Source organism: Sander lucioperca, chromosome 4 (genome assembly GCF_008315115.2).
Source record: "Sander lucioperca isolate FBNREF2018 chromosome 4, SLUC_FBN_1.2, whole genome shotgun sequence".
Lineage (NCBI taxonomy): Eukaryota > Metazoa > Chordata > Actinopteri > Perciformes > Percidae > Sander > Sander lucioperca.
In genome coordinates this window covers 22,981,015-23,007,948 of record NC_050176.1, presented here as the reverse complement: position 1 = coordinate 23,007,948, position 26,934 = coordinate 22,981,015, and the positions used below count along the sequence as shown (strand labels likewise).

Sequence of the window (26,934 nt, the reverse complement as noted above, 5' to 3'; positions counted from 1 at the left end):
CCATGCAAGACTAGATATTGGAAATTCGGATACCGAATTGTGGGAAACATGTAAAATGAACGTAATCTTATGTCTCCACTGAAGTTACAGTGACTATTCTGCGCCTCATTGGTGCTTTTTTAAACACAGGCCACAAGTTGTTTGTCCTACAAATTAACAGGCAGAGCAGCGCTGTGTCCCCAAAATGATAGGGACAAATTGCCCCAATTAGTGCGACATGCACACAGATGCAAAAGTGTTGTGATTGTTAATGAAAGCTATTAGGCTTGCTGATTTATGGTTTTGATGGTGCGTATTCCAAGAGCTGCCTCACTCAAGAGACCTGCAGATCTGGGACCAAAGTGAGAGAAAAAAAGCGACATTACTACTGCTGATGATTAAAGTGAAGTGGGTTGTGAGCATGTGGAAAATCATTCTCTGTAACGGCACATGCAACAGAAAAAGTCACCAGCAGCAGCTACAAGCACTGATACACTGATCTGTGAATTATCATATATATTCAGGTGCAATCCATTCATTTAATGAATAATGACTATATTGGTTAGGAATAGTCTATATCGACGAAGTTTAATTTCCGGGATTGTTCAGGTTCCACTGGAAATACGGCCGGATGTCCGTCCCCTTCCTCTTCTTTTGTGTTGGGATTTTAAACTCCAGGGGATTTGTGAGGACTATGGTTAACTGCTCCTCAGATCTCTGCAGGGTAAATCCAGACAGCTAGCTAGACTATCTGTCCAATCTGAGTTTTCTGTTGCACGACTAAAACTACTTTTGAACGAACACATGTTCCACCAAAACAAGTTCCTTCCTGAGACTATTTTTCCCGTGGCTCTGTCCGGAGCTTAGCACCGCCCAAGATGATTGTGATTGGTTTAAAGAAATGCCAATAAACCAGAGCACGTTTTTCTCCTATCCAGGAATGCTGCGTGGACTAGCCAGACCTTCTCCGCAGCGCTGTGGAGGAACTGCTCATCAGATAAACATTCACACACATTTACACTCCTATGGCGCAGCAACGGGGGCAACTCGGGGTTCAGTGTCTTGCCCAAGGACACTTTGACATGGGACTGCAGGGCCAGGGATCGACCAACCTTCTGATTGGTAGGCGACTGCTCAGTGTACACTATTGTCCCACAATGCAACACACAAGCGATTCTTACTAGTGGGGCAAATGGGTATTCACCCAAAAATGCGCTATATATACCTCTTAAAAACTACAGTACCCAGCTGTTTTAGGAAATCATTTAGCCTTCAAACTACTGATTTGTGAGCCATTTCTAAGGATTGATATTACTGTACATCTTTAGTAGGAACCAACAGGCCCAGGGCTTCGTGCCACAGACAGGAGGCCCTAACAGCTGTGACAAAGAAAATTAAATTGCAGAGAGTGGTTAGACAACTCGAAAACTCAGAAAACTTTACTTTACTTTACAAACAAAGTTTGCTTTCTTTCTGTTTGAAGTTTTAATGGCAGCCACATTATAAAGTTGCAATTTGTGTGACATCTGTCAGCACACACAGTGCATCATTGATTTCTTATATACAAAGTTGGGGGCTCACAAGACAGATTCAAAATAGAACAGTCAAAATGGGAGCACTGAGGCCGAGATATCCTGACTTTTAGTTCCAAATTTAGATCAAAATCCCGAACCCTGTATCTTACGTTCCCCATACGGCAGCTAAAATGCGTCTCTTCATTAAACCGTCTGTGCCTTGTCAACACCCCCATATTTCAAACTCCATGCTCCTGTTTGTAACCCGGGCTCTGTGTAGTCTCCAAGCCTCATTAGGTTTATTTTTTCACATTTCAAAAAGCTTCCAGTAGAGTCACAGAGCACATTATACAACCTGTCCGAGGCTGATTAACACTCATCATGATAGGTAAACTGGCTTTGCTTTGTATAATTTGGTGGAATTCCCCTTTAACAACAACACAGAGAGAATGCAAACAGGACTGGATGGTTAAAAAAAAAAAGTATACTCACCATTCAAAGTCAGCCTCTGTACAGTCACAGGGGCCCGACGTCATGGACACAGAGTATGTTTTTCCCATAACACACCTGGACGTGGGCTTCAGCTTCCGGTAGATTCTTTTTACTCCCATGAGGCACGGCTCACCCTGCGGTATATTTCAGGAGCGAACAGAGAGGAGAGAGTTTTAAAAAGATTTTTGTAACTTGCCACCATAAATAATTTACACGATGCAAGCACGTGTGTGTGTGTGTGTGTGTGTGTGTGTGCATCCCACTGTGTGTGAAAAGCGCCCTTGTCTCGCATAGCTTCCACTCGTCGTATTTTCCTGTTCAGCGAATATTTTCATGGCCTGGTACTGTGTGGTGTGCTAAACTCAACAACTGTTCCTGTCTTGCGAGTGTCACACTGGAGAATGGGCTGCTTGAGTTCTTTTTCAGAGATTTTTTTTATCTGTGATATTAAGTTTAACGAATAAGAATAAGCAGTCGCAAAAAAAGCTGCCAGCACCCAATCCATTTTTAGCCTTGGTATCTATGCGTTTGAAGTAAATATAAAATCAGGAGTTTTGGGAGTACAAAAAAAGCAATGCCATGCTACACTGCTGCTCTCTTCTTTATGACTGGGACATTCTGTCTTTGTGCATTAGGTGTCAGTAGTGAGATGCTTAAAAATATCTGACTGGATCCACAAATAGACTCCCAGCTTCTGAAAATGTTAGTCACTTTCCCAGTGGTTTTTAACACAAACACTGTCCTCTCTTTGGAGGTACTGTAGTGTTCAGTTTATTATCGCAGCAGCCTACAGTGCCTCTACATTTAGCTGGCTTAGCCCTGTAATTGGTTTGGACTCTTGTCATCTTTCATGCTATATGTTTTGATCATTAGCCTGCTTTGAGCATATGGGTGTCCAAACCAATTACAGAACGCGGTGGTGAATAAAGGCACGCTCTGAGCCTCTGGCTCGGCTTCAGGCACGGCCAGGTTGATAGCTTTTTGGGCAGGTTTATTTTAATGTATGCAGGGGGTAAGAGTCGGTTCACTCCGATCATCAGCAGGAATGGCTGGATAATCTGCACAAGTGCTCTGGGAGACTGAGAGATATATAGCTTCAGTCCGCTCACTATACAGCCGGGCTTAAAGCAGCCACTGATCACACACTAGCCTGAGGCTGAAGCCTGGCGTTTGATCAACCAAACCTGAAAGGTGCAGAAAGTGATTCTGTGCAAAGATTGTTGATATTTAAACTCAACTGCCAAACAAATGGCAACAGTGACCAACAACTTCAACAGTGACCGCCCACTTTTTTAACAGCTCTGGTTCCGGAAGTGTTTTTCATGTTCATGTTGCAAATTGTATGTTTTGTATGTTGAAATAAAAAATAGTTAATCACAAAAAATACATTGCAGCGCTACAGAGAAGACCAGCTCCACACACTTTAGTGGTTGGAATTAACATTTCATGTTGAAATTTACCATGGTCTGGGTGAATACTCGATTCTGATTGGCTGCAGGTTGTTATAGGACACCTACTAAAGGAGTTCCAGTGAAACTGACTGTTTACTGTTTACTGTTCTACTGTCATTTCCAACACTGTGTGGTGTTTCAGAGCCTCGTCCTCTGAACACCACAGGATGGCGCTAACACACAAGCTGCAAGAAGTAAGTTACACTGCCCCTCTGAACTGACTTTGTTTCACAGCGAATGACATTATCTCACATCTCATTCACTGTTCAGGTCGCTACTTCAGGCTGCAGCCGACAGTAACGTTACACATCACGGATAACATTGTTCGTAAAAGTCGTTATATTGTTTCGGGGACAATGACATGGCTGATAGCTAGCTTGTCTTGATGTTAAACATACTGTCAAATTATTTTCACTGATTGCCAACTGTACACTGACTTTGAGTCCTGCTAGCATAGCGTTAGGTCTCTGGCTCGTAGCTGAGGTGAATATTTCTACAAGCTGAGCGGACTATAAATATCTCCTGTTGCTAAGGGAGGCAAGTCGTTTCTAAGGTCCTTCTTATTTCCTGGAGCGGGGAATAATGTTTGCATTGCATAAGAATCTTATGGGATGGGAATGATTGTTCCAGGTATTAGTCCAACCCTCAGGCATGACCAGGGAAACAGAGTTATTGTTTAGAAAAACTTTACTTTTTGATTGTAAAACGTATTAAAATATGAATTAATGTTTAAAGTGACCATGGTATAAACGGGTTAATGCCCTTCAAGGTGTCCATTGTCAGGTATTAATGGACGACGGCGAGGCGTGAACCGTCCGACACGAACCAAAGTTCTCGTCGGACATTAACCCTTACATAATAGCTCATTAAGTCGAACCGGTAATCCTCTTTAGGGATTTTGTTGCATCAGAATGGAGGTGCACTCACAAGCTAAGACTGCTGCTGACATTGGACAGATGTGGCACTTTTTAGTTTGGCTTATTTGGAGCTAATGTACGTCTTCTGTGTGATTCTCGCTGTTCCGAGTTTGTACCTTCATGGTTGAATGGACTTATTGAAGCGTCAGCTAAATGAAATGTAATGTTATGTAACATAGGCTATGTCGGAAATCCCTCCCCATCTGTAAGCATTGACATATATAAACTGGACCAACAGATCCCGTTTCGTTCCAGATACCGCTCTGGACGGAGACCAGCGAAGAATATTAGAAGCTCTTTCCCGGTGATGGCTGAGCGTTACTGAGCAGCCTCCAACTGAGCTTGAAGACGTAGATGTGATGTGAGCAACCTGTCTGAAAGTTGGAAGTCTTCTGGTAGCTGTGCCAAGAGAAATCTCAATCATTCCCAATCTAGCAGAGACGGAGAGCGTAGGTATATGTAAGGAGATAACATAGGCACAGGCTAATTATTGCTAACTAAAATGCTAGTTAACATTAGTAATTAAACTTTAAAAATTAAACTTAAACAGCTAATGGAAGTCCAAACTGCCTGAGAGCTTCTTGTGTGCTATACGGTAATTCCTCTACTATGAGACAGCAAGTCTCATGGTTATGACCCAATCGTTAGCCTATTTTTATAAAAACGTCTGCTACGGAGCCATAACGTGAGCTACAAGGTAATGGAGCCTTTTATACATTGTCGTGTTTCTTTAGAAATAAACAATGGACAAATAGAGTCTTTAAACTCTTCAGATGTAAAGTTATTCTCTGTCAAAGTGGCGCCAAAATGAATGGCAATCAATGGAATGCTAATGAGAGGTGATGGCTTGGTAGCATCAAAATGGCGCCATAGGAGCTACGCGGTCTGAGGAGAAGCTTACCCCCTTGTCTGTAACCCAGCGTACTATTTACTTCCTGCTTTATTATTTGAGTGTCAGAATTCTATGTGCACTAACCTTAAAGGTCCCATGGCATGAAAATTTTGCTTATGAGGTTTTTTAACATTAATATGCGTTCCCCCAGCCTGCCTATGGTCCCCCAGTGGCTAGAAATGGTGATAGGTGTAAACCGAGCCCTGGGTATCCTGCTCTGCATTTGAGAAAATGAAAGCTCAGATGGGCCAATCTGGAATCTTGATTACCTCCCCTTTCTCAGCTTTGCCCGCCCAGAGAATTTGGCCCACCCATGAGATAGAGACATCATGGCTTTCAAGCGAGCAAAGTGGCAGTTGGTCAAGGCCACACCCCTACTCTCCACCTTTCCTCCCCTCCTCTCTCCTCATCAATAGCTACAGACACAGAAATGGCACATCCTAAGTAAAGCTCATTGTGGGACTGGCTCTAGTGGCTGTAATTCTGCACCAAGGCTGAATTTCGGGAAAGAGACTTCAGATACAGTATTAGCGGACCACTAAGGTCTATATAAAAGCATCCAAAGAGCACCATGTTATGGGACCTTTATAAAAAACTCCCACAGTGGAACAGAAAAGTGTGCATAGTACTACTTTTTGTAATGCCTTGCTGTTGATTTAAAGGCTGGATCCAAAATCACCTGTCAGTGATGATGGAAAATGATGATTTATATGTCTGTGAAATCTCAACTTACTGCTTAATATAAAGTGAACTACTGAGTAATGAAGTGAATGAAGGAGTGGTTTCGGACATAGCTAAAGTTATCCAGCACTTTGCACAGGCCCAGGGGCCAAAGGGGTCAGGGGGCCCCTAAACCAGAGCCTCTATATGGAGTCATGGTTCTGAACATTTCTTGTTGAAGTCAAAGACTCAAAAATGTTCTCGTACTGATTGATTTTGGGCATCTGAGATCTACTTTTACTATATGTCTATTGAAGAACGATAGGTTTCCTGTGATGGTTTCCTACAGTTTAACATTTAGCATCCTTTCCATCCATCCATCTTCGTCCGCTTATCCGGTATCGGGTCGCGGGGGTAGCAGCTCCAGCAGGGGACCCCAAACTTCCCTTTCCCGAGCCACATTAACCAGCTCCGACTGGGGGATCCCGAAGCGTTCCCAGGCCAGGTTGGAGATATAATCCCTCCACCTAGTCCTGGGTCTTCCCCGAGGCCTCCTCCCAGCTGGACGTGCCTGGAACACCTCCCTAGGGAGGCGCCCAGGGGGCATCCTTACCAGATGCCCGAACCACCGAACCGATCCAGTGAGTGCTGAAGGCATGTCCTGGCATATCCTGTCCATAAAGACTACAAACAGGATTGGTGATAAAGCGCAACCCTGGCGGAGGCCAACCCTCACCTGAAACGAGTCCGACTTACTGCCGAGAACCCGGACACAGCTCTCGCTTTGGTCGTACAGAGATTGGATGGCCCTGAGAAGGGACCCCCTCACCCCATACATACTCCCGCGGCACCTCCCACAGTATCTCCCGGGGGACCCAGTCATACGCCTTCTCCAAGATCCACAAACGCCTCTTCCCGAACGACGTTCCCAATTTACCCGCACTACCCGTTTGGGCTTACCAGGTCTGTCCAGAGTCTTCCCCCACCCCCTGACCCAACTCACCACCAGATGGTGATCGGTTGACAGCTCTGCCCCTCTCTTCACCCGAGTGTCCAAAACATACGGCCTCAGATCAGATGAAACGATTATAAAATCGATCATTGACCTTTGGCCTAGGGTGCTCTGGTACCAAGTACACTTATGAGCATCCCTATGTTAGAACATGGTGTTCGTTATAGACAATCCATGACTAGCACAGAAGTCCAACAACAAACAACCACTCTGGTTTAGATCAGGGAGGCCGTTCCTCCCAATCACGCCTCTCCATGTGTCTCCATCATTGCTCACGTGCACGTTGAAGTCCCCCAGCAGAACTATGGAGTCCCCCACTGGAGCCCCATACAGGACTCCACTCAAGGTCTCCAAAAAGGCCGAATACTCCGACCTCTTGTTTGGTGCATATGCACAAACAACAGTCAGAGTTTCCCCCCCCACAACCCGCAGGCGTAGGGAGGCGACCCTCTCATCCACCGCGGTAAACTCCAACGTAGCGGCGCTCAGCCGGGGGCTTGTGAGTATCCCCACACCCGCCCGGCACCTCACACCCTGGGCAACTCCAGAGAAGAGTCCAACCCCTATCCAGGAGTATGGTTCCAGAACCAACACTGTGCGTAGAGGTAAGCCCCACCAGATTTAGCATCCTTTGTCCTGTGATATTGTGTATGATGTTTGCAGACAGAAGAGTCAGTGTGGATCTGCCATGGAAGAAGGCTTTGGAAAAAAGTCAGACTGCCTCTCTTCATGTGCAGCACGACCAAAATATTTTCAACCAACAGCAGCACTTACAGCGCAGTTAGGCTTCACCTGCAAAATGTCACTGAAACAGTTGTAACATGACCACGAGCCTTGTGGAGGTCTGCCGCTACATATGAGGGCCTTTACATTACTGCCCTGGAGCTCATATGTACGGAAGAGGATTAGGGCCACATGTGAAAAATGTATTTGAGTTCTGAGAAAAAAGTCAGAATTCTATGTTTAAAGTTAGAATTCTGAGGGTTTTTTAGTTTAGTTTTTAAGTAAAAAAAAGAAGTCAGAATTCAGAATTCTAACTTTATTCTCAGGCTACATTTACAGTGTTACGTTTTGGTAAACTGTAGACATTCAAAAACACTTCTGACCCGTTTTGTTATAGAATCTGAGGGGTTGTGTTTCAGTCTCAACGGCCGCCTTCGGCCACACCAACACTGACGCCAATGTTTCTCCTCCTGATTGGGTCTTATCGGTCACAACGTCTCGTTCTCTGAGACAAAGCTACTAACGTTACCATGGCAAATACCAGCAATGGGCGGAGTCTCTGCGCTGCCTCCTGTTTATGTCCAGTATACCTGGATGTTTATGAGATATGAGGTTTGGGCGTGTTAGTTTAAACAGAGATTAGTTCTTCTACTGGAGATAAAAACTCTTGGTGCACTGAGAACACTTTGGGCTCAAAACTCAAACGCTTAAAAACCAAAACATAACAATGTTAATGTAGCCTAAGAATTCTGAATTAAAACTCAGAACTCAAATACATTTTTCACGTGGCCCATATCGTCTTCTGTACATATGTTTATATTTCTTTTTGTCAATTTTGAACACATATTTTGGACACAGCAATAGATTATTTTCAGCAGAACCATTTTTTAAAATACAAATCAATTTACAAGTTTAAAAAAAATCCCAAATATAATAGAAATTATGATGCACCACTTGCTTTCTTACTTAAGGATAATTTGATAAAAATATATTACATAAAAAGCATGTTGGCTGCTAAGCCTCTACAATAAAACAAAACAAGTCTAGCTAGTTTAAGATTCTCTTCTATCTGAGCCTTAGATGTAGATTTCTCCACCAACCCTTACAAATATTTTAAAGGTCCCATGACATGGTGCTCTTTGGATGCTTTCATATAGACCTTTGTGGTCCCCTAATACTGTATCTGAAGTCTCTTTTATATAGACCTTAGTGGTCCCCTAATACTGTATCTGAAGTCTCTTTTATATAGACCTTAGTGGTCCCCTAATACTGTATCTGAAGTCTCTTTTATATAGACCTTAGTGGTCCCCTAATACTGTATCTGAAGTCTCTTTTATATAGACCTTAGTGGTCCCCTAATACTGTATCTGAAGTCTCTTTCCCGAAATTCAGCCTTGGTGCAGAATTACAGCCACTAGAGCCAGTCCCACAATGAGCTTTCCTTAGGATGTGCCATTTCTGTGTCTGTAGCTATTGAGGAGGAGAGAGGGGGGGCAAGGTGGAGGGTGGGGGTGTGGCCTTGACCAACTGCCACTTTGCTTGTTTGAAAGCCATGATGTCTCTCTCTTTCTCATGGGTGGGCCACTTCTCTGGGCGGGCAAAGCAGAGAAAGGGGAGGTAACCTTTCCCCTTATGACCTCATAAAGAGAAGATTCCAGATCGGCCCATCTAAGCTTTCATTTTCTCAAAAGCAGAGCAGGATACCCAGGGCTCTGTTTACACCTATCACCATTTCTAGCCACTGGGGGACCATAGGCAGGCTGGGGGAACGCATATTTATGTTAAAAAACCTCATAAAGTGAAAATGTCATGCCATGGGACCTTTAAGGCTGTGTGATAAACAACTCCAGTCTTTATTTCCGTGCTGGCATGGGCCATACCTGGTTGAGAAGGTGCCACGTTTGATAATCGGCCTCTGTACACCTCCTGTTGAAGATGGACCGGAAGTCGATTTTCACCAGCTGCCACTCCGAGCGATGACTGACGTGGCCGAAGATCCTGGAAAACAGCCATGCATGCTGCTGCTGGTTATATACAAAACATGCTGCAGACGTTGAAGGATTAGGTGATATTTCTGTTTTTCCTATTTTCAACTAATAAAATATATCTTCTTCCTCTGTGCCATAGAGCTCCATTGTTGTCCAAAAACTGTTAAACTGTTAAAAACAAATCAATGAACCACACTGTTGCACTGGGTGACATGTTCCTTCATCACCATGAACACACACACACACACACACACACACACACACACACACACACACTGTAGTTTATAGAAGTTGATCCTATACACCATCCTGGTGCCATTATTACTCACTAGAGCACCAAATGTGCATTGATCCACAGCTGAAAATAGCCCCCAACAAATGCACTTTGCTCCCTGTGGTGGATTTAACTAAATACATTTACTCCAGTACTGTATGTAAGTACACATTTGCGGTACTTGTACTTTACTGGAGTCTATTCTTTTCATTCTACTTCTACTCCACTACATCTCAGAGGGAATTATTGTACTTTTTACTTCACTTCAAGTATTTGACAGCTTTAGTTACTACTAGTAAATGTTGTTTACATACAAAAAAAAAAAGACAAGGCTTTTAAAATATGATGTCTTGCATGGGCGTCAGTTAGGTTTGAAATGTGCTGGGGACAGAGACGCATTCGGAAGTACATTTCCAGAAGTGCTGGGTACAATGACGCATTCTTTTTTTTTTCTCTTTCACGCAGGTCATGTTTTGAAAGACGCTGTCCTGTAGCTTACTAATGAATAAAAACGTGGTTTAATGTACGTAAACAATGATCAATGATTACCAAATTTCTCTCTCATATTGCTCCTCATAACCACTGAAAACTGTCAAAAAATTGAACCCAAAGTCCAATTATTATGGACGTTTTCTGACATTAAATGTTTATGCTTCACATATTCAGTAGGGCTGCGGAGCGGCTGTGGGTTGACTCTCCACGGTTCTCATGGGCTTTATAAGTCCTCACGTGAAAAAGCTTAACGTGGTTTAATGTACCTAAACATCAATCAATCATCACCACATTTCTGGTTCGAGTTTTTTTTACAGTTTTCAGTGGTTATGAGGAGCAATATGAGAGAGAAATTTGGTGATCATTGATCGTTGTTTAGGTACATGAAACCACGTTAAGCTTTTTTTCACGTTAAGCAGAATGTCCCGACAGGCAGTGTTGTGAACAGAGGAGCATGCAGCCAGCGCAGCAGCAGCGCGGCTGTGTCTGTGTGTGTGTGTGTGTGTGTCCGTCCTGTGGGGATAGAGATTGTTGTGGATTTTTTGGCATCTGTTGCTCAAGAATTATGTGTTATAGACTTTTTTTTTTAACTAAATTGAGCTCGAGGTTTTAAAAAAAAAGTGGTGGGTACAAAATGACTCATGACGAAATCTGGTAGGTACGAAAAATGATGCCACAGGTCGTTTGTACGAGCAGCAATAACGATTAATATTTAGTGTTGAGTGTTAGGTGGCGACCTCTAGTGGTCGGAGTAATTATGACGGGAGCAAAGCAGGAAGTCACGTGACATGGTATTATTTTCACCAAGGAGACTGGTGTTCTTGTCCCGTTTGAAAATAAAAGTAAACAGCAAGTTATTTTAACATTACGGAACAGACAGAACTACATCAAGTTCTCAGTCACGTGCGTAATTACGTCATGTACGTATGCACGGAAGTGAAGTAACGTAACAAATGTACTAACCCAAACCACACACTTTATTCTAAACTTAAGCACATAGTTTTCTGTGCCTTAAGCTAACCAAACTGCGACCATTTCACAACGTTAACAACATTTTTTAAACCGCAACTGTTATGTTTAAGTATGAGGAATTGTATTTTATATGATTTCATGTGACAAATAAATTGATTGACTGATTTAGGTACGAGGACCGAAAACGCTCCTGGGGTTGTATTTCTTGCCACCGCTAGGGGCGCTAATTTATAAATCACTCCAAGATGTAGTCTTATGGTTTGGAGGACTTGTTGGAAACAATGGGCTTGGAGCTGAGTGCCACAGACAGGGTGGGGTAGTTGTAGAGTATCAAGAGACTAAGAACTAGTTCGTATGACGTGTTGCCCGACCACGTTGGGACAAAGTGTTTGTACCTGTTGTAACTTATAGAAGATGCAGAAAGATGAAGGGGGAGGGGATTTTTAAAAGCTGTTTGACCATCTGACAAGGAATGTGACGGAGCATACTGGCCCCTCAACCTTTACATGGGATTTGTTAAAAGTGCCAACCTTCCCCTTAAAGATAGAACCTGGGCTATAATGCTCGAACTGGCATCCTTACAGTACACGTTAAGTTGTTTTCCCCTTCCCTCTTTGTATAACAAGTTTGAACTGATATGTTGTTATTGAAAAGCGTTAACTTATTTCTTCTGAAAGCTTAATCATAATAAATATCCATATATTTCAATGGTCCAAAACAGAACAGAATCCAAGGTTACAAGACTAAACAGATAAAATATTCCATCTCTTGCTAGATTGAGAGGGTGTGCTTTTCTGCAATGACCTCCCTCACCATTCATACCACAGCATATTTATCACAATCAATCTGTCAATTAGCTCTGGAGGCATCCGACCATGACAGGCACTTACTGTAAAAATGAGTACAAATTGATAAGAAAACACTGCATGATGGTCTTATGAAAACTAATGGTGTGTCTGCCAGCTGAGCAGCTCTGTGCTCGAGTACTCATTCTCCCTGCCACCATTGTCTTTACACTGCCCCTTTTCCCAACTCTGTTTTGTTCTATTGGAGACTATCGCTGTGCATTTTCCTATTCTCTCTCCCCCTCTCGGTCTCTCCAGCTGCGCCCTATCACTCTCCTGTAGAGCTGACTGCAGAGCCGACTGTCAGTCTGTCATTTATGGCAGGTGTCTTGAAACATTGATGTAATGGCTGTGCAAACCCTTTCATAACACGTCCCAAAGTCCTAAATCTCTGCTGCAATATGGGAGTACTGCTGTGTCATTCCGTATGCACGCACGCCAGCTCTGGGCTATTCTAATAATAAATGTGAAAGAACACAAAAAGGAATCTTCATAAATCTGCTTTCTGAAGACACAGCGAATGAAACCAACTACTCTTCCCACTTTTTAAGGCTGTTAAAAAAAAATGTTTTCTTAAAAAAAAAGTTTCTTGTCTGTTTTCTCAGGCAATTTTGTGATCACTTTTGATCATTTTCCTTCATGTTCTTCAAATGTCCAGTCACGCCGTCGCCGGCTGCCTTTAAAAGCATTGATCTCCTGTGATCATAATCTGGGGACAGCCAGTTTGATGTTGGGTAGACCTTGAGAGAAATCTTTTTTATTCATGAAAAAGGAAAACAGGCAGTCAGGATCGCTGAATCGGGCAGGCTTAGATATACTCTAGATGCATGGGTTAGGGCAGATGACAGCACACACACGCACACGCACATGCACACACACACATACAGAGAGGCTGTTGTTACTTTGATTTGTCTGTGTGATTGATAGATTTCCATGTAGACAATTCCTTGTCACTCACGTCATGATGAGAGTCTCCTCCCCAGGCTCTCCCAGCACCCCGTCCACAAACAGAGGCGTGTTGGTGAAGCTGTACTTGTTCCACTGCAGTCCTTCGTCAAAGCTCAACCTGGGAACACAAACAGCCCTGTTGCACAAGACACCAACGCTGACCCCCCCAGACTATGTGCAAAACGACCCGAAGAGTTGTCTAACAACTTTATTTCATATTCCGCGCATATTCTGCTCAGTGAACACTGACTACATTTACACACACATAATATTCAGTTTTTTGCCCTTATTCCGAAAAAGACACTATTCCGACTAAGCTGTTTACATGGCTATTATTCCAGTTTACATGAAGCAGTGTCAAATTAGATTTTTTCAAAGTTTTCCACCGGTGGAGAACGTGTTGGAGCGTGTGAACACAGCCTCCCTCTTTCATTCCTTCAACCAGCTTCTTGAAAACATCAGCGTTGCAATTTTGCACATATCCAAAAACCTGTTGACATCCAAGTCTTTCATAATGTTTAAAAGTAGATGTGTTTCTCCTTCTTTTCTTTTAGGCATGCATCTCTACCGCATGAAATATCTATATAATATATAAGAAATGCCGTCCTATAACTCTTTAATAAAAATCTGATCTAAATACATATTTTGACACGGTATTAAATTTAAAAAGGGACATGGCCATTTTTTCTGAAGCCAATCTGAGATGCAGTCAGAATTGAGGAGATTTTCATTTTCCTTAAAACACAGCGAAATGTACCTGATAGTGTCAACAACAAACTTAAAGATGATAAGGCAACTGTTAGCTGAGCACGTGCGCACCAGCAAAAATAAAAGTCATGTCATGTCCCTTTAGGGGCTCCGTAATCTTATAACTTTATAACAAATTAGGTAAATCCTTGTGTGTGTGTGTGTTAATTTTTTTCCTGTTGTTTGTAAATACTGTTGTTTCTTGTGCCAACATTTTGACAATTTGAATGTATATTTGAAAAACCGTAAAATATAAAAATAAAAACTCTACTACAGCCCTGCAAACTGTTGGCTGGTTGGTTTGTGTCTACAAAGGCAAGAGGCTGTTAACTTTCCATAAACTGTCACATACTGCAGTAAAACCCTGATTGAGACACACATTCAGAATGCGCTGTAAACATGTCCAAAGAATGTTTTTAAAGCCAGAATAACACCGGCATGTCCCATATGTCTTAATCAGAAAAAGCTACATTTGAAAATTCAGAATATCTAAACAGAAATGTGCTGGTTACATGATCTATTCATATTCGGAATAATAGTGGAATATTAGTGTGCCTGTAAACATACTCACTGATAAGTAGAAGCTAAACTCATTATGGCTCTAAACACAGAGAGGTGAAACTGAATGATAATTGTCAAAGCAGACTTTTCTAACCAGAATAACAGGCTATCGTCCCCCCAGTTAGAAGACATTCCTTTGCCTGTTTGACTAACTTAAAGGTTTAGTGTGTAACTGTTTTTAAAAGCCATTGCCAAATGAGTTGCTACAAAGCTAATTAAGACTATCAGCTCCACACAACTCTCTCTGGATTTCTCAGTATGACTATGTTCAGAAGATTGAGGCGTCCGGTGACTTTCACGCGCAGAAACTCGAGTGAAGATAATGACCTCTTCTGAAGAGTCCATCATGTTTTTTTAATCCTCCATGTTGTCTTTGGCTACTAGCAACTGTGTGGAGGGGGGGGGGGGGGTTTGTGCGCGATCACGGAAGGCTTGTATCATGTGGACGCGTCGACAGAGTTTTTGTCATTACTTAGAATTCCTCATGGGGGAGACAGAAACTACACACTATAGCTTTAAGACTTGGGGCTGCCTCTTAAGGAGTTAGTATTGCGCATTGTCATAATGACTCACCACAGGTGTCTGATGGGAAGCGGAGTGTGTCTTATTGCAACTAAGGCTCCTCCCTGGTCGAGATACAGCACTGCATACTCCTCGTCGAAGATCTGCAGGGACAGAAAGAGAGAGAGGGCTCACGCTGCAGCAGCTCGTTACCCGCGTACATGTCCAACACGTCTGCACACACCCACACTATATCATTCAGGGAAGCCAAGTACTACTTGCTACACCAGCCTTTGAAAAGTTAAGTTTCATTGCTGTGTTTAATTAGAAACAAGCTCCCCCCTGATGAATTGAAAGCGCCAGGATCAAGTGAGGTGAGGCCACCTACAGGCACTGTACGCAGGGACTGAATCAAACAACTCTTAAAATTGTATTTGATTATCGACCTTAAAAAGCTCTGTGTGGTGTACTCTGTGTAAGGATTAAAAGGCTTTATAGTCGAGTCAGAGAGTGAGTGAGGAGGAGGATAGTTCTAGTGAGGGTACAGCAGGTCAGTCCGATCTATATGCACAGCCGATGTGATTCAATTGGGCACATTAATGGAAAAATGTATTATAAGGTGTGAGTCAATAATATTTCTGCATAATGGCTGCAGTGTAAATGTGTGTATAATAACTGGAAGCTGATCTCAGCCAACAGCAGTAACAGGCCTTAATGAAACTAGAAATTAAAGTCAAAAATGAATTATTCCTAACAAATTAGTGCAGGGGTATTTTTTAAATGTTTTTTAAGCCAAGGACCCCTTAACTGAGAGAGATGGAGCAGGGACCCCCTACTGCATATATTGTTTAAAATTAAGTTGCATATTAAACTGGACCTACAATAACACAGTTCATCCGTATCTGTGGATGGCTACCTCAGTGACTACCTTAGCCACAGGCCAGTAAGCCTGTCATCAGTGGGGATTTATATATTTGCTAATAATATGTTGGATTCATGTTAAGACTTTGATTTTTTAAAAGAATTTCAAAAATTAACTATAATTTGGAGGCCCTCCTGCATTGACTCTGATGACCTGGACCCACTGTTGAAGATCTCTGAATTAGTGTATACTTTATATGTATCTTTTTGTTTTGTATTGCCCTTTTTTACTGTACTTATGGATTTTATTGCTTTTATCCTATTTTATTTGCATTATTAAATTTGTCATGTTTTTTATTGTTTTTGATTTTGTCTGCTCTCTACTATATTTTGAGTCTTTTCTCTTGTTTTTATTGACCCACATTTTTTTCTTGCTATTGTTGGGGCCCACTGTTTAGCTCTCTGTTACTGGAAATATCTGTTTGTTTTATAACACGATACACTCAAAATTGTAATTCAGGGCCGATTCCAGAATTTTTTAAGTGGGGTGGCACAGAGGGGACCAATAATCAGTAAGGGGGGGCCCTTTTCAAAGCAGAAAATCTGCTTAGAAATATAGTAAATATTGCATGGGATAGAACAGAATGTAATTCTGCTAAATAAAACATCCCATTCATTATTTGTTTCACTTGTTTTTATTTTAAACAAATTGTATTGTATGGGAATCATATTTCAGCCCTAACCCTGTTGTAATTATGAAAAAGCTGCTAGTTGGCATCCAGTCAAACAGTGGAATAAAACTAAACAGCACGATGGGGCCTCCTAAATGTTAGACAAACTCTCAGCGTTTGTTCATTCCCCAGTCAGTAGCGCACCACAGAAGCTGACAGCGAGTCTCCTAGCAACATCGGCACTTAAATGTCATTTACCCGCTGCACTGGAAACCGAGAAAGTACGAGAACAAAAGCCCCCTCACCTGTCTCCATGTGTTTCCTGCGTCCGAGGCGACGAACACACTGACATTGGTGCTGGTCAGCTCTGAGCCGATGGAGCCTGGCGGTGAGAGACAGACACACAGAAGACAAACTACAGTAAGGGTTTGAGGAGAGGATATTGCATAATGCAGACACAGGAAATTAAATCTATTTGAGATCAAATAAATGCCAAATTTCATAAAAAGCCTTTAGAGCGGCAATAGTGATACAGCAGGGGGCCCCAGCCTGCAGCTGCACGCTGAGGCTGTAATTACAGTGCTCCAGAAGATCGACTGTGCACTGCGACATTTGCCCATACCCCAAAATTAACCAATAAATCCACATTACTGTATTCACCTTTTCAGCAGTTCTGACCATATTAAGACAAGCCTTCCTAATGCTGTGCAGACTGCTGTAATTGCTTTAATTTGGCCTGTAATTGGTGCCAGGTGGTTAAACACGAGGCTGGAAAGTACTGCAAGTGTTTCAGAGGCATGGTTGTCTGAAGTCTCAGAGAGAAGTAATGTTTAAAGATATATAGTTAAACACGGAGGTCCGACCTGTCTGATGTTTCTGCTGTGATTATTTCCTGTCCTGTGTTGCTTTGCTAGCATCTTGGGTGGTGTCATTTTCTTTAGTCTGGGGCCCAACAGGTAAATTAGATCTCCAACGTACATTAGTGAAAGTGGTGACATATAAAAGCATCAAACATGCATTTTAGATGAGTGAGATGAGAGTATATCCAGTTGTTCCTTGTCCCCGTTTGCTCAGTTCCGATAAAATGTATGTACGGGACGCAGGAGTCTTCTATTGTAAATAATCTTCTATTATAGTTATTGTAAACACACATTGTTATTGGTATGTAAAGACAAACTTAACACAGTGTTTTATCTTGAACAATATTAAAAAAAATGCCTTAAAACCCAACACTGAGTGTTGCTCCACTGTCCCTGTATATTTCTCCCTGAGTGTCTACACCAGACAAATACAGTACAGAGATTCCGCATAGCACCGCAATGAAGGTCTGCTGTTATGCCGGCTTTGTTTATTCACACAGAACCAAGGCAGCCGCCCCAGTGTGGGATTTCACATAGCATGCCAGCATTCTGGGAGCAAAAGAGCCGTGACGTGTAACACAACAGTGTCGGTGTCTAGTGTTTGTGAGCCGATCCGCACTGTTAATCAACTACGTGAACCGACCCACAAACCGCCAACTTTATGCATTATAGTAGGACTAGAACCTGGTAGTAAAGAGGAAATGGTGTTTGAGAGAGGTCAAGCAACACATTCTCACTCCCATTGCGCCAAAAAGTGACGCTTGGTCAGGTGCCTTTGGCATTTGTTATTGACGCAAAAAGGTCTCCTTTAGCGTCATATTTAGACATGCTTGGTCAGGACTGTTTGCGTTACTTTTTGTCGCTCTCAAGACTCGCGTCAAGCCCTTTGGCGTCATATTTAGATGCACTTGGTCGAGACTCCTGGCGTCACTTTTTGAAATTTTCCCTTAAGTTACCAGCTAATGCTAGCAGTAGCTAACTAGCTTGGTTACATTTTCAAAACTAATCTAGTTGTAGTCTTGCAATGTGTGAGCCTGCCAGATCCCCAGTCTTTACATATTATGACAGTCTTTGACATTAGACGTGAGATGATTGTCTTTAGATGTGAGATGGTGTCAGACTTTAGTCTTTTCTAAGTCTGTTCAATGTCTTCTAGTGGATGGTAGGCATACGTTTTTGAAACCAAAACTTACAACTTCTGTCTTATTTTTTTTATTCTAATTTTTATTTTTTGGGCCATTTTGTAGATGAAATAATGACAGAGATCAAACAAAATTTCGGTTGTTTTATTCCCACATCCCTGAAACCTGTTTAATTCACAATGTCTCACAAAGGTACAGACACCTTGTCCAGACACCCGAGGCGTGCGCTGATGTGTTATTGACAGTGCCGGTCCATGCAGGAGTAAATATCACTGAGGTGTGAATTCACCTGGGGGCCTGCTGATCTCATATTCCTCCATTTCTGTTTTCTCCCCGCTGAGTCAATCAGAATCTTTGCTTTCTCAGGAACAACAATGAGAGCATCATTGTTCCTCAGGCCTAAAACACTATATAGTTTTTTGTTTTGTCATTTCCCCTCTGTTTAAAGGTGAGGTAACACATGCATGTCTTCAGATGCCTATGGGAGTCGTTTACTGATGCTGAACAGGGACAAACTATTGAAAACAGAAGTAAAGAGCAAAACCCTGCAAACTTTCAGAGCTGCGCTGCCATATGGGAAACATCACTCCACTGAAATGTTGCGTGCCAAGATTTTCAGCAAACTGAAAGAGGCAGATTTTTTTTTTCTTTGTCTGTCTAAGTGATTTTCGTTGTATTTGTCTCTTTAAATTAGCGTAACATATCTACTGCGACCATGGATGGAGAAAAGAAACTCAAAAAGGAGATCCACTACCCGATGGTGAATGTCACTGCCAATAAAAACACAACTAGGGAAAAACCATGATGGGTCTGTGTGTCTCCTTTGTTGAAGCTAACCATACAATAAACCATTTCATTCATTTCATTTGCTTAACATTCTTTTGGAATAAAATGCTCGGTGGCTCCTCCCCAAACATTCCTGAAGAAACAAACAACTATTCAAACCTGCAACTTAATAAATGTAACACTAAAACACACCAAACATAACTGTGGTTGTGTGATTGCTTTAAAGGGTAACTACCATTTTTTTTCAACCTGGACCCTATGTTCCTATGTTTTTGTGTGTAAGTGACTGATGAGAACAACAATCTTTGACATTGGTCCAGCATTAAGCGTGAACGCTGTAACCGGCAGCCACAGACCGGGCTGTAATGTAACCCTATGGGGCAAATGTACATCTTCAATTTGGTTCACTAAAAGTGCTTTTTTTGCCTGTGTCTGACAACATTATGGAAAGTCTCCCTATAGAGATAGGAAGAGATGGTTCTGTTTAACCAGAAACAGCTCTGAGGTCGCTAGCGCTAAACCCACCAATCTTCATTAAAAAAACCTATACTTTTAGCGTGTATAGAGCCAACATATTTTCACACGTAAATCGGTAAACTATGTGTTTATTTCAACCAAAACTAGAGTTGTGATGGTTGAAAAGTGTATAGACGACCCAACATGGCTTTTCATAGTTTTATTTTGTTTCTGTCGACTTTTAATGAAGTGTATTATAAGATGCTAAAATTACTGTTTATTTACATGGAGTTTGGTGGGTTTAGGGAACGCAATTTTGCAGATGTTTTTATGTTTAAAAAAAGGATCTTATTCTTTAACAGAAAGGTCGACCTCCTTAGAAATCCTTTCCATAATGTTGTCAGACACTTAGAATATTAATCTGAGTCTGTCAGCAACAAAACAAACACTTTAGTGAAGGTAAATACAAGCTGGACGATTGTCCTATTAACTTACATTGTAGCTTGTTTCAACGCTGCCGACTGCAGTGATCTCTCTTAATACTGGACCAATGTCAAAGATTGTTGTTCCCATCAGTCACTTAGACACAACAACATAGGAAATAGGTTGAAAAAAAACGGTAGTTACCCTTTAACTGTGGTTGTGTGTTTGCTTTAAATTAAACCTGTACTTGATGTAAAAATGTAACACAAACAAATCCGGAATAAGAAGTGCTAAAATGTTACACAAAAGCAATGGTAAAATTGTAACAAACTGAAAATGAATACAATATGAAAATAACTATAGCAATGTGTAAAATAAATGTGGACAAATATATGTAGACAAGCACAAAGGACAAGTGCTGAATGTAGGGAATGTCACCCACTTTGTCACAGAGTTGCTTTCTGCAATATACATAACTTGTTTTTTAATAGTAAAATGCAAGTCTATTTTAATCCAGTGGCTTAAAAAATGTAAAAACAACTGTGAGCACATGGTAGAGGTGTCATTCTATTAGACAAAACAGCTAGGCTTAGCTCAAAAAGGGTTTTAACAGGGGTTTTGTTTAGTTTTTTCAGAAAAAACCCTCAGAGGTAGAGAGAGAAAAGAGAAGCAACATGTCACTCAAAAGCGATTCCCTCTCACCCACCTGATGCGACGATGATCCCCGGGGCTGAGTCCCTGCTGGCTATATTTCCAGATGTGTAGGGATTGGCAGACACTTGAAGATGGAGATGTAATGAACAGTAGGGCTGCAGAGAAGAAATCACAAACTCAGTTATCAAAACTATGACACTAAAAACCTTCACAAGATGTTTCTGAATAAAACAGCTGTTGTATTGACTTGGATGCCCAACCCTCCCAAGTCCCCGGTTTTATCACAAACACCATTTCCCCCGTTTATTTTGATTGGGTTAACCTTTACCGACACAATTCTCATTACGAGCCGGCAAAATGCCAGTAGTGCAGGCCATGTTGTGACAGGCTGTTAGACGGTTTATTAAAACTCTGACATTTCCTGACAAATGACTGTATAATATGGGTAGAAGGCGAGGCGTGTCCCATAATCACTAATTGGTTTATCAAAAAAAGGGTGATTATTTTTTATAGTGTTTCCCATACATTAATATATTTGTGGCGCCCGCCACACAAACAATGTTGACCGCCACATACTTCCGTATATGCGCTCTCTCTCTCTCTCTCTCTCTCTCTCTCTCTCTCTCTCTCTCTCTCTCTCTCTCTCTCTGTGTCTCTCTCTCTCTCTCTCTCCCTCTCTTTTCTCTCTCTCTCTCTCTCTCTCTGTGTCTCTCTCTCTCTCTCTATCTCTCTCTTTTCTCTCTGTCTCTCTCTCTTTTTTCTCTCTCTCTCTCCCTCTCTTGTCTCTCTCTCTCTCATCTCTCTCTGTCTCTCTCAGTCTCTCTCTCTCTGTCTCTCTCTCTCTATCTCACACACACAAACACAAACACAACAGACCCGACTGTGAATAGCTCCTCCGTATATATATATATATATATATATAAAATGCCATATTCTACACACTCCAATACAGTAATGTAGGTGGCGGTATGAGCCTTAAACTTGGTTGGTGATCTGGTAATTTAATGGTTAGTATTATGAATTTATTACTGGTATTTGTTGAGGGTTTTTACTGAATAGAGAAAGTTTTGGCGCCCCTTTAAGAGGTTTTAGCCAGCGCCAAAAGAATATCACGAGCGCCAAAACGTCTGATTTTCAGCAGCCAGCCTCCCTCTCATCCACAGTCACTACTGTATAAACACATGCAGCTGGCGCTGATTTGACTGGATCTGAACGCTCCGCTACATAGCGCTGATGGGATCTCCATTTGCAGAGTCAGACTGTACCGGACTCTCCAGGTGACCATGCTGCTCTGGGGACCGGCAGCGCAGCGAGAAACCGCTGAGCTCTCTGTCCGCGGGAGCTCCGACTGCTGTCGGTCTGCACGGCGGGCTACGCTGCGGTCTAGCAGTATTAAATTGAGACAGTTTTATAACCTGTAAAAATAAACACATTTTGTAGCCGCGTTAAATAATTTTTCTCCGTGTTTTAGTACAGTTCATTAAACACCAGATGCAGTCCCGGCGTTATGGGCGGGCTTTAGGGGGCCGGGCCCGCCCCCAGAGTCTGCTGTGCCCGCCCTGGACGGACGACTGACAAGCTTGATTGGTTTGTCAAAACTGATGCGGTTCAAATGGAAATTGACATGCAGCCTGCATGTCAGGAAGCTATCGGGAATTTGTATGAGAGAATAGGTAGCTTAATGTAAACTAAAGAGATAATTTAGGCTATGGATATATGGCGTTTCCTTAATGTTAATCAACGAGCTCCAAGGTTGGTGGAAGAAATTGACAAAGACGGCAAAAGTACAGGGAGTAACGTTAGTTCTGAAGTTGTCACTGCCAAAGCTAGCATTAGCCACGGTGCTGCTAGCCGACACTGTAACCCAAAGCAAGGGTTGTGTGCAATAGTTGTATGTTTAGTGTACATACTGCGCAGTGAAAATTAAGTCACTCTGCTGTTATGCTGTTTCAATACCAAATAAAATCTGTTAAACGTGTAGACCTGTATGCATTCATTCAATGCTCATTTGCAAGATAATTAACATAATGTTACATGATGAGATTTATTTAATTTGTGCCCCCCCAAAAATAATGGCATGCCCGTCCGTGAATTTGTGTCTGGAGCCGGGTCTGACCAGATGTGAGCCATATTGGAGTAGCTTACGCATGATACTCAAAGTTTTGAGTGCTTTAGCGGCACTGACCTGAATGACCTAAATAAGCTGCAGAGACGTGGTCTCGCTCCGTCTCTCTGCTGAGCCCCGTTCATGTAACAGCAGCAGTTAAACTGTATTTCACACTATGATGGTTACATTTGCAATTAATCCGCAGTTCACATGCATGCCGACTGTAGGGGCGGTCCGTTACAATACTGTAGGCTGTCAGGCTATTCAACATCACTGACAGTTTATTTATCAATATTTCAAATTAGAAAACATTACACTTCATAATGTTTTGTATTCATAACACTATTGTATTATTGTACAAATGAGCTACAACAGCAGTTACCTTATGTAAGTCACTCCTACATTTTTCAACTGAGGAGCAGAACATGCTCCTTGGGAAAAAGATACGGTTATGCCCTGTTCATAATAATCAAATAAACTTTGTTGTCAGATGCGAAAGCCTCCTTCTCTTACTGCATTATATACCATTACATTTAAAATTTTGAATTGTTACCAGCAGATTTTTGTATTTTCCTTGACATAAATTAAGATGTTTTCACCATAAATTTGTGCCTGAAAATGTATCAGAATGCAGGAAATTAAGTTTTTAATGCTCAAACTTTCCTGGGGGAGGACCCCCAGACCCCAGCTTCATATGTGTCCCCTCTAAGGCCAATTCTGAGCCAGGAAAAACCCTGAATTAGAGAATTACAACTTGTGGTATCTTTTGGTTTGTTGAAAGATTACATTGTGTGCTGTAACTGCCCCTGCACCCTTATAGCCTTGAGGATGGGACTGTGGGCAGATTGTCCAGTTAAGCTGATATACAAAGTTGCCAAAACTATTTGGAGTACAATTAATATAAGAATTCTGCACCTCTTTCCGCGCGTGGACACCCCACCCCCTATCTATCTATCTATCTATCTATCTATCTATCTATCTATCTATCTATCTAACGTATGCAGCAGATGACATCATCTGTCATCTTAGCTTCCTTTTTCATTCAAGCGCCAGGAGCACATCAGAAGAGAAGAGGCTTTGCAGTGGGCGTGCTTCGTCGACAAACACCACATCCTAGTTAAGAAGATACGCAGTGGGATTCTTTTCTCAACGTTGGCTTTGGAGTGAAAACTGGACTGGACTGGACTATGAGAATGCTCCAACTTTCAGAAGCTTTCAGGAAGAAAGAAACGTCTGCTTTTCAGTCTGACACCTCTTTCTCTCGATTTCTTAAATGAGAGGTCAGCTTATTGGACTGAATCAAAATGGCTGACCTTTCAGCTCAGCAGCCTCGAAGCACTCAGCTTTGACGGGCGCTGCTCTTTCTGAGCTCGGGCCTCTCGTTGCTTTCGGGATCAGTCAACTCCTGTCAAGGCCTCTCTTTGATGGAAGCGCACACATACGGTACAGAAACATGTATGACACGCAGACACTCACCAGCACACAGTGAATGCTATTGCCCCTCAGGTCTTTGCGCGGGGCCTGCAGTAACCTCCAATCTCTGCCTCTGTTGTAGGTGATGTGCGTCTTCACTTGGTTATCCGTCTTTTTGTTGGCGAGGAACATCCCCTTTATTCCCGCTACCTGGGAAATTAGAAAGAGAACAGCTTTAACCCTTGTGTTGTCCTCGGGTCAAATTTGACCTTTTTTGATATCAGAAATATGGGTTTCTTTTAACCAAACTGCTCAAAAACTGCATGGATGCATGCATCTAATGTGTATGGAACCCATGCAACATTCTTCACAGGTAAAATGAATGATTACTTTCATTGCATTTTGGGTGTATAGCATTTGAAGAAAATGTATAAATGGTTACAAAACGGTATCCTGACTAAATGTTGACATAAACCAGTCTGTGATTCACTCAACATCCTCTGATCTTAACTATTAGTCAAAATAATTCATAATTTCTGCTTAGTTTTAACTCAAAAATTAGACAGAATGTCATATAAATTAGGTTTATTGACCATGAATAAAACAAGAATTAAAATAAGTGACCAAAACGTTTTTAAAAAAGCGTCAAAAGCACCTATAAAAGGGACAAATACGTCAGAAAAAGAGACAAGATTTCAATTGTGACCCATAAGGACAACAAGTTCATGGTGTCGACCAGAAGACAACACAAGGGTTAAATGAAAACAGATGCAGACCTCACACGTCTAAAAGATATTAGGCATTTCCATATTTTCAAGTCAAGTTGCAGAAAATCAACGCAATGCACTGCAAAGCAAATCACACGCCCTGGGGCAATGCAGCCACGCTCACTTACCTCTTCTGTTTTCCCAACTAAACCAAACGCAGCACACTGAGTGGGGAATGATTGACTGTCTGGGGACTTTTGAGTAATCAATGTGTGTCTTAAACAAATCTGACTCCTTGTTGGAGGCTCCAAGGAATAGCTCAGGGATACTGAATTGAGCCAGTGAAAGTCGCATCAGGCGATATAAACGCCACTTCAGTAATTGACAGATACTTCAATCTCCCTCGGAGGAGAGATTTAGCATATCCTACGATTTGGGTGGCGACCCCAATCAAGACAGTGGATTTGATTCTATCAGTGAGGCCACAGCGAGACACGAGCAGCATCATCGACACCTTGATATAGTTTCAGCCTACGTTTGGGTGCTGTTATGACTTTAAAAAATCTGATCTGAGAGCCAGAGCCTCACTATTAGCCTATAACACACTTTCTTTTCCCTTTCTTCTTGGATTATGTGCATTATGTGAAGTAATATCTGCAGTTATTTATCAAAGAAAGAAATAATATCAGCCTCCCAAAAATCTATAGATTCCTGGCACAATCCCCTCTTGCCTTTGTTGATGTCAGCACTTTGAAGCTGCTTGGTATTCACACAATGTGCTCTGAAGTTTGTAGGCCTACAGCAGCAAAGGCTTGTTTCAAAAATGACAAAACAAGTACATTTCATCATCTCTGCCTCCTGGCTCTAAAATATTGATCAGTGTTTATAATAAACTTGCGGGCTGAGCACTCATCAAGCAGGCCTTATTTGATACTGTTATTTTAAAAGACCAAAGTGGCCAAAATGAATACTGCAGACTTGGGTGGGAGGGTAGGCCTCATGTAAGGCTTACCAATCAAAAACTAAGGCAGAGTCATTCTATTTCCACAGATGTTACTGGTTACATTTGACAGCACTTAAAAGAATTACCGCGGCAGCGGTAGACGGGGGATAAAATGTGGGCTGCACTTGATGACTGTAGACGGCAGGTGGCAGCAGGATGCTTGAATCCTGTTGACAGCATGGTCAACATTTTCGGATTTAACAATAATACACCCTCCGCAATGGCCAGCCTGGTCGCACAGAATTCCGTGAAATGATCACGAATTGTTAACAGTGCATTACGTGGTGGTGACACGGAATGTTTGAAAAATCTGTGTGGCCACCAGGGAAAACAATGCCAATGTAAAGTCAGAGAAAATGACGTAGCATTAAGAGCGACCACGGTAGCGAGTACTATGTAAGGCCGAATTTCCGCGTAAGGAGGTTGGTTGGGGGGGTGGATGGGTCAAACAACACAGGAATTTCACCCAGGAGACCGGGGATCGTGTCCCGCCTGTCACGTTTCCTAAAGTCGCTTTCTTCTTTTCCTGAACCCAACCATCTCGTTCTTCTCGCGTGTCACGGAACCGTAAGCCCACCCACGACCTTTTCCTTAACTTAAGGGGCCGTGCTTATTTAACATAATTCTTCCGTGGGCCCATCACGGAATGTTTTGCGATTCCATGAAACTGCCACAGATTTTTAGTTAAGGGGCCGTGTTCATTTCACGGAATTCTGTGAGATCAAGTTGGCGATGGCAGAGTGGCGCTGTTGTCTGTATTTCCACTCGTTTACTCCGCGGGAAGTGAAGCAACTGCAGCTCTTAATTATGCTGTTATAGTTTTAGACTGCCGGGGTACTTCCTTTGACACACTGAGCTCCTCTCTCTTTTCATCTGCATTCAT

General features: G+C 42.2%; 1 protein-coding gene across 6 annotated transcripts in view; it reads right to left on the bottom strand.

Annotated features, from left to right (window-relative positions):
• LOC116048443 (VPS10 domain-containing receptor SorCS1) overlaps nucleotides 1-26,934 on the bottom strand; it is a 240,705-nt gene that overhangs the window by 33,494 nt on the left and 180,277 nt on the right. For all 6 annotated transcript variants that reach the window (XR_004897076.1, XR_004897075.1, XR_004104639.2 and 3 more), the window contains exons 10-16: nucleotides 24,405-24,551; nucleotides 20,874-20,976; nucleotides 16,806-16,882; nucleotides 15,041-15,132; nucleotides 13,170-13,277; nucleotides 9,521-9,638; nucleotides 1,986-2,119 (exon numbers count right to left, since the gene is read on the bottom strand). Coding sequence is in view for 3 of the 6 variants with exons in the window: in XM_031297563.2 (XP_031153423.1) it covers nucleotides 1,986-2,119; nucleotides 9,521-9,638; nucleotides 13,170-13,277; nucleotides 15,041-15,132; nucleotides 16,806-16,882; nucleotides 20,874-20,976; nucleotides 24,405-24,551 (779 nt within the window). In the remaining 3 variants the exon portion in view is untranslated. The remainder of the gene's footprint in view (nucleotides 1-1,985; nucleotides 2,120-9,520; nucleotides 9,639-13,169; nucleotides 13,278-15,040; nucleotides 15,133-16,805; nucleotides 16,883-20,873; nucleotides 20,977-24,404; nucleotides 24,552-26,934) is intronic.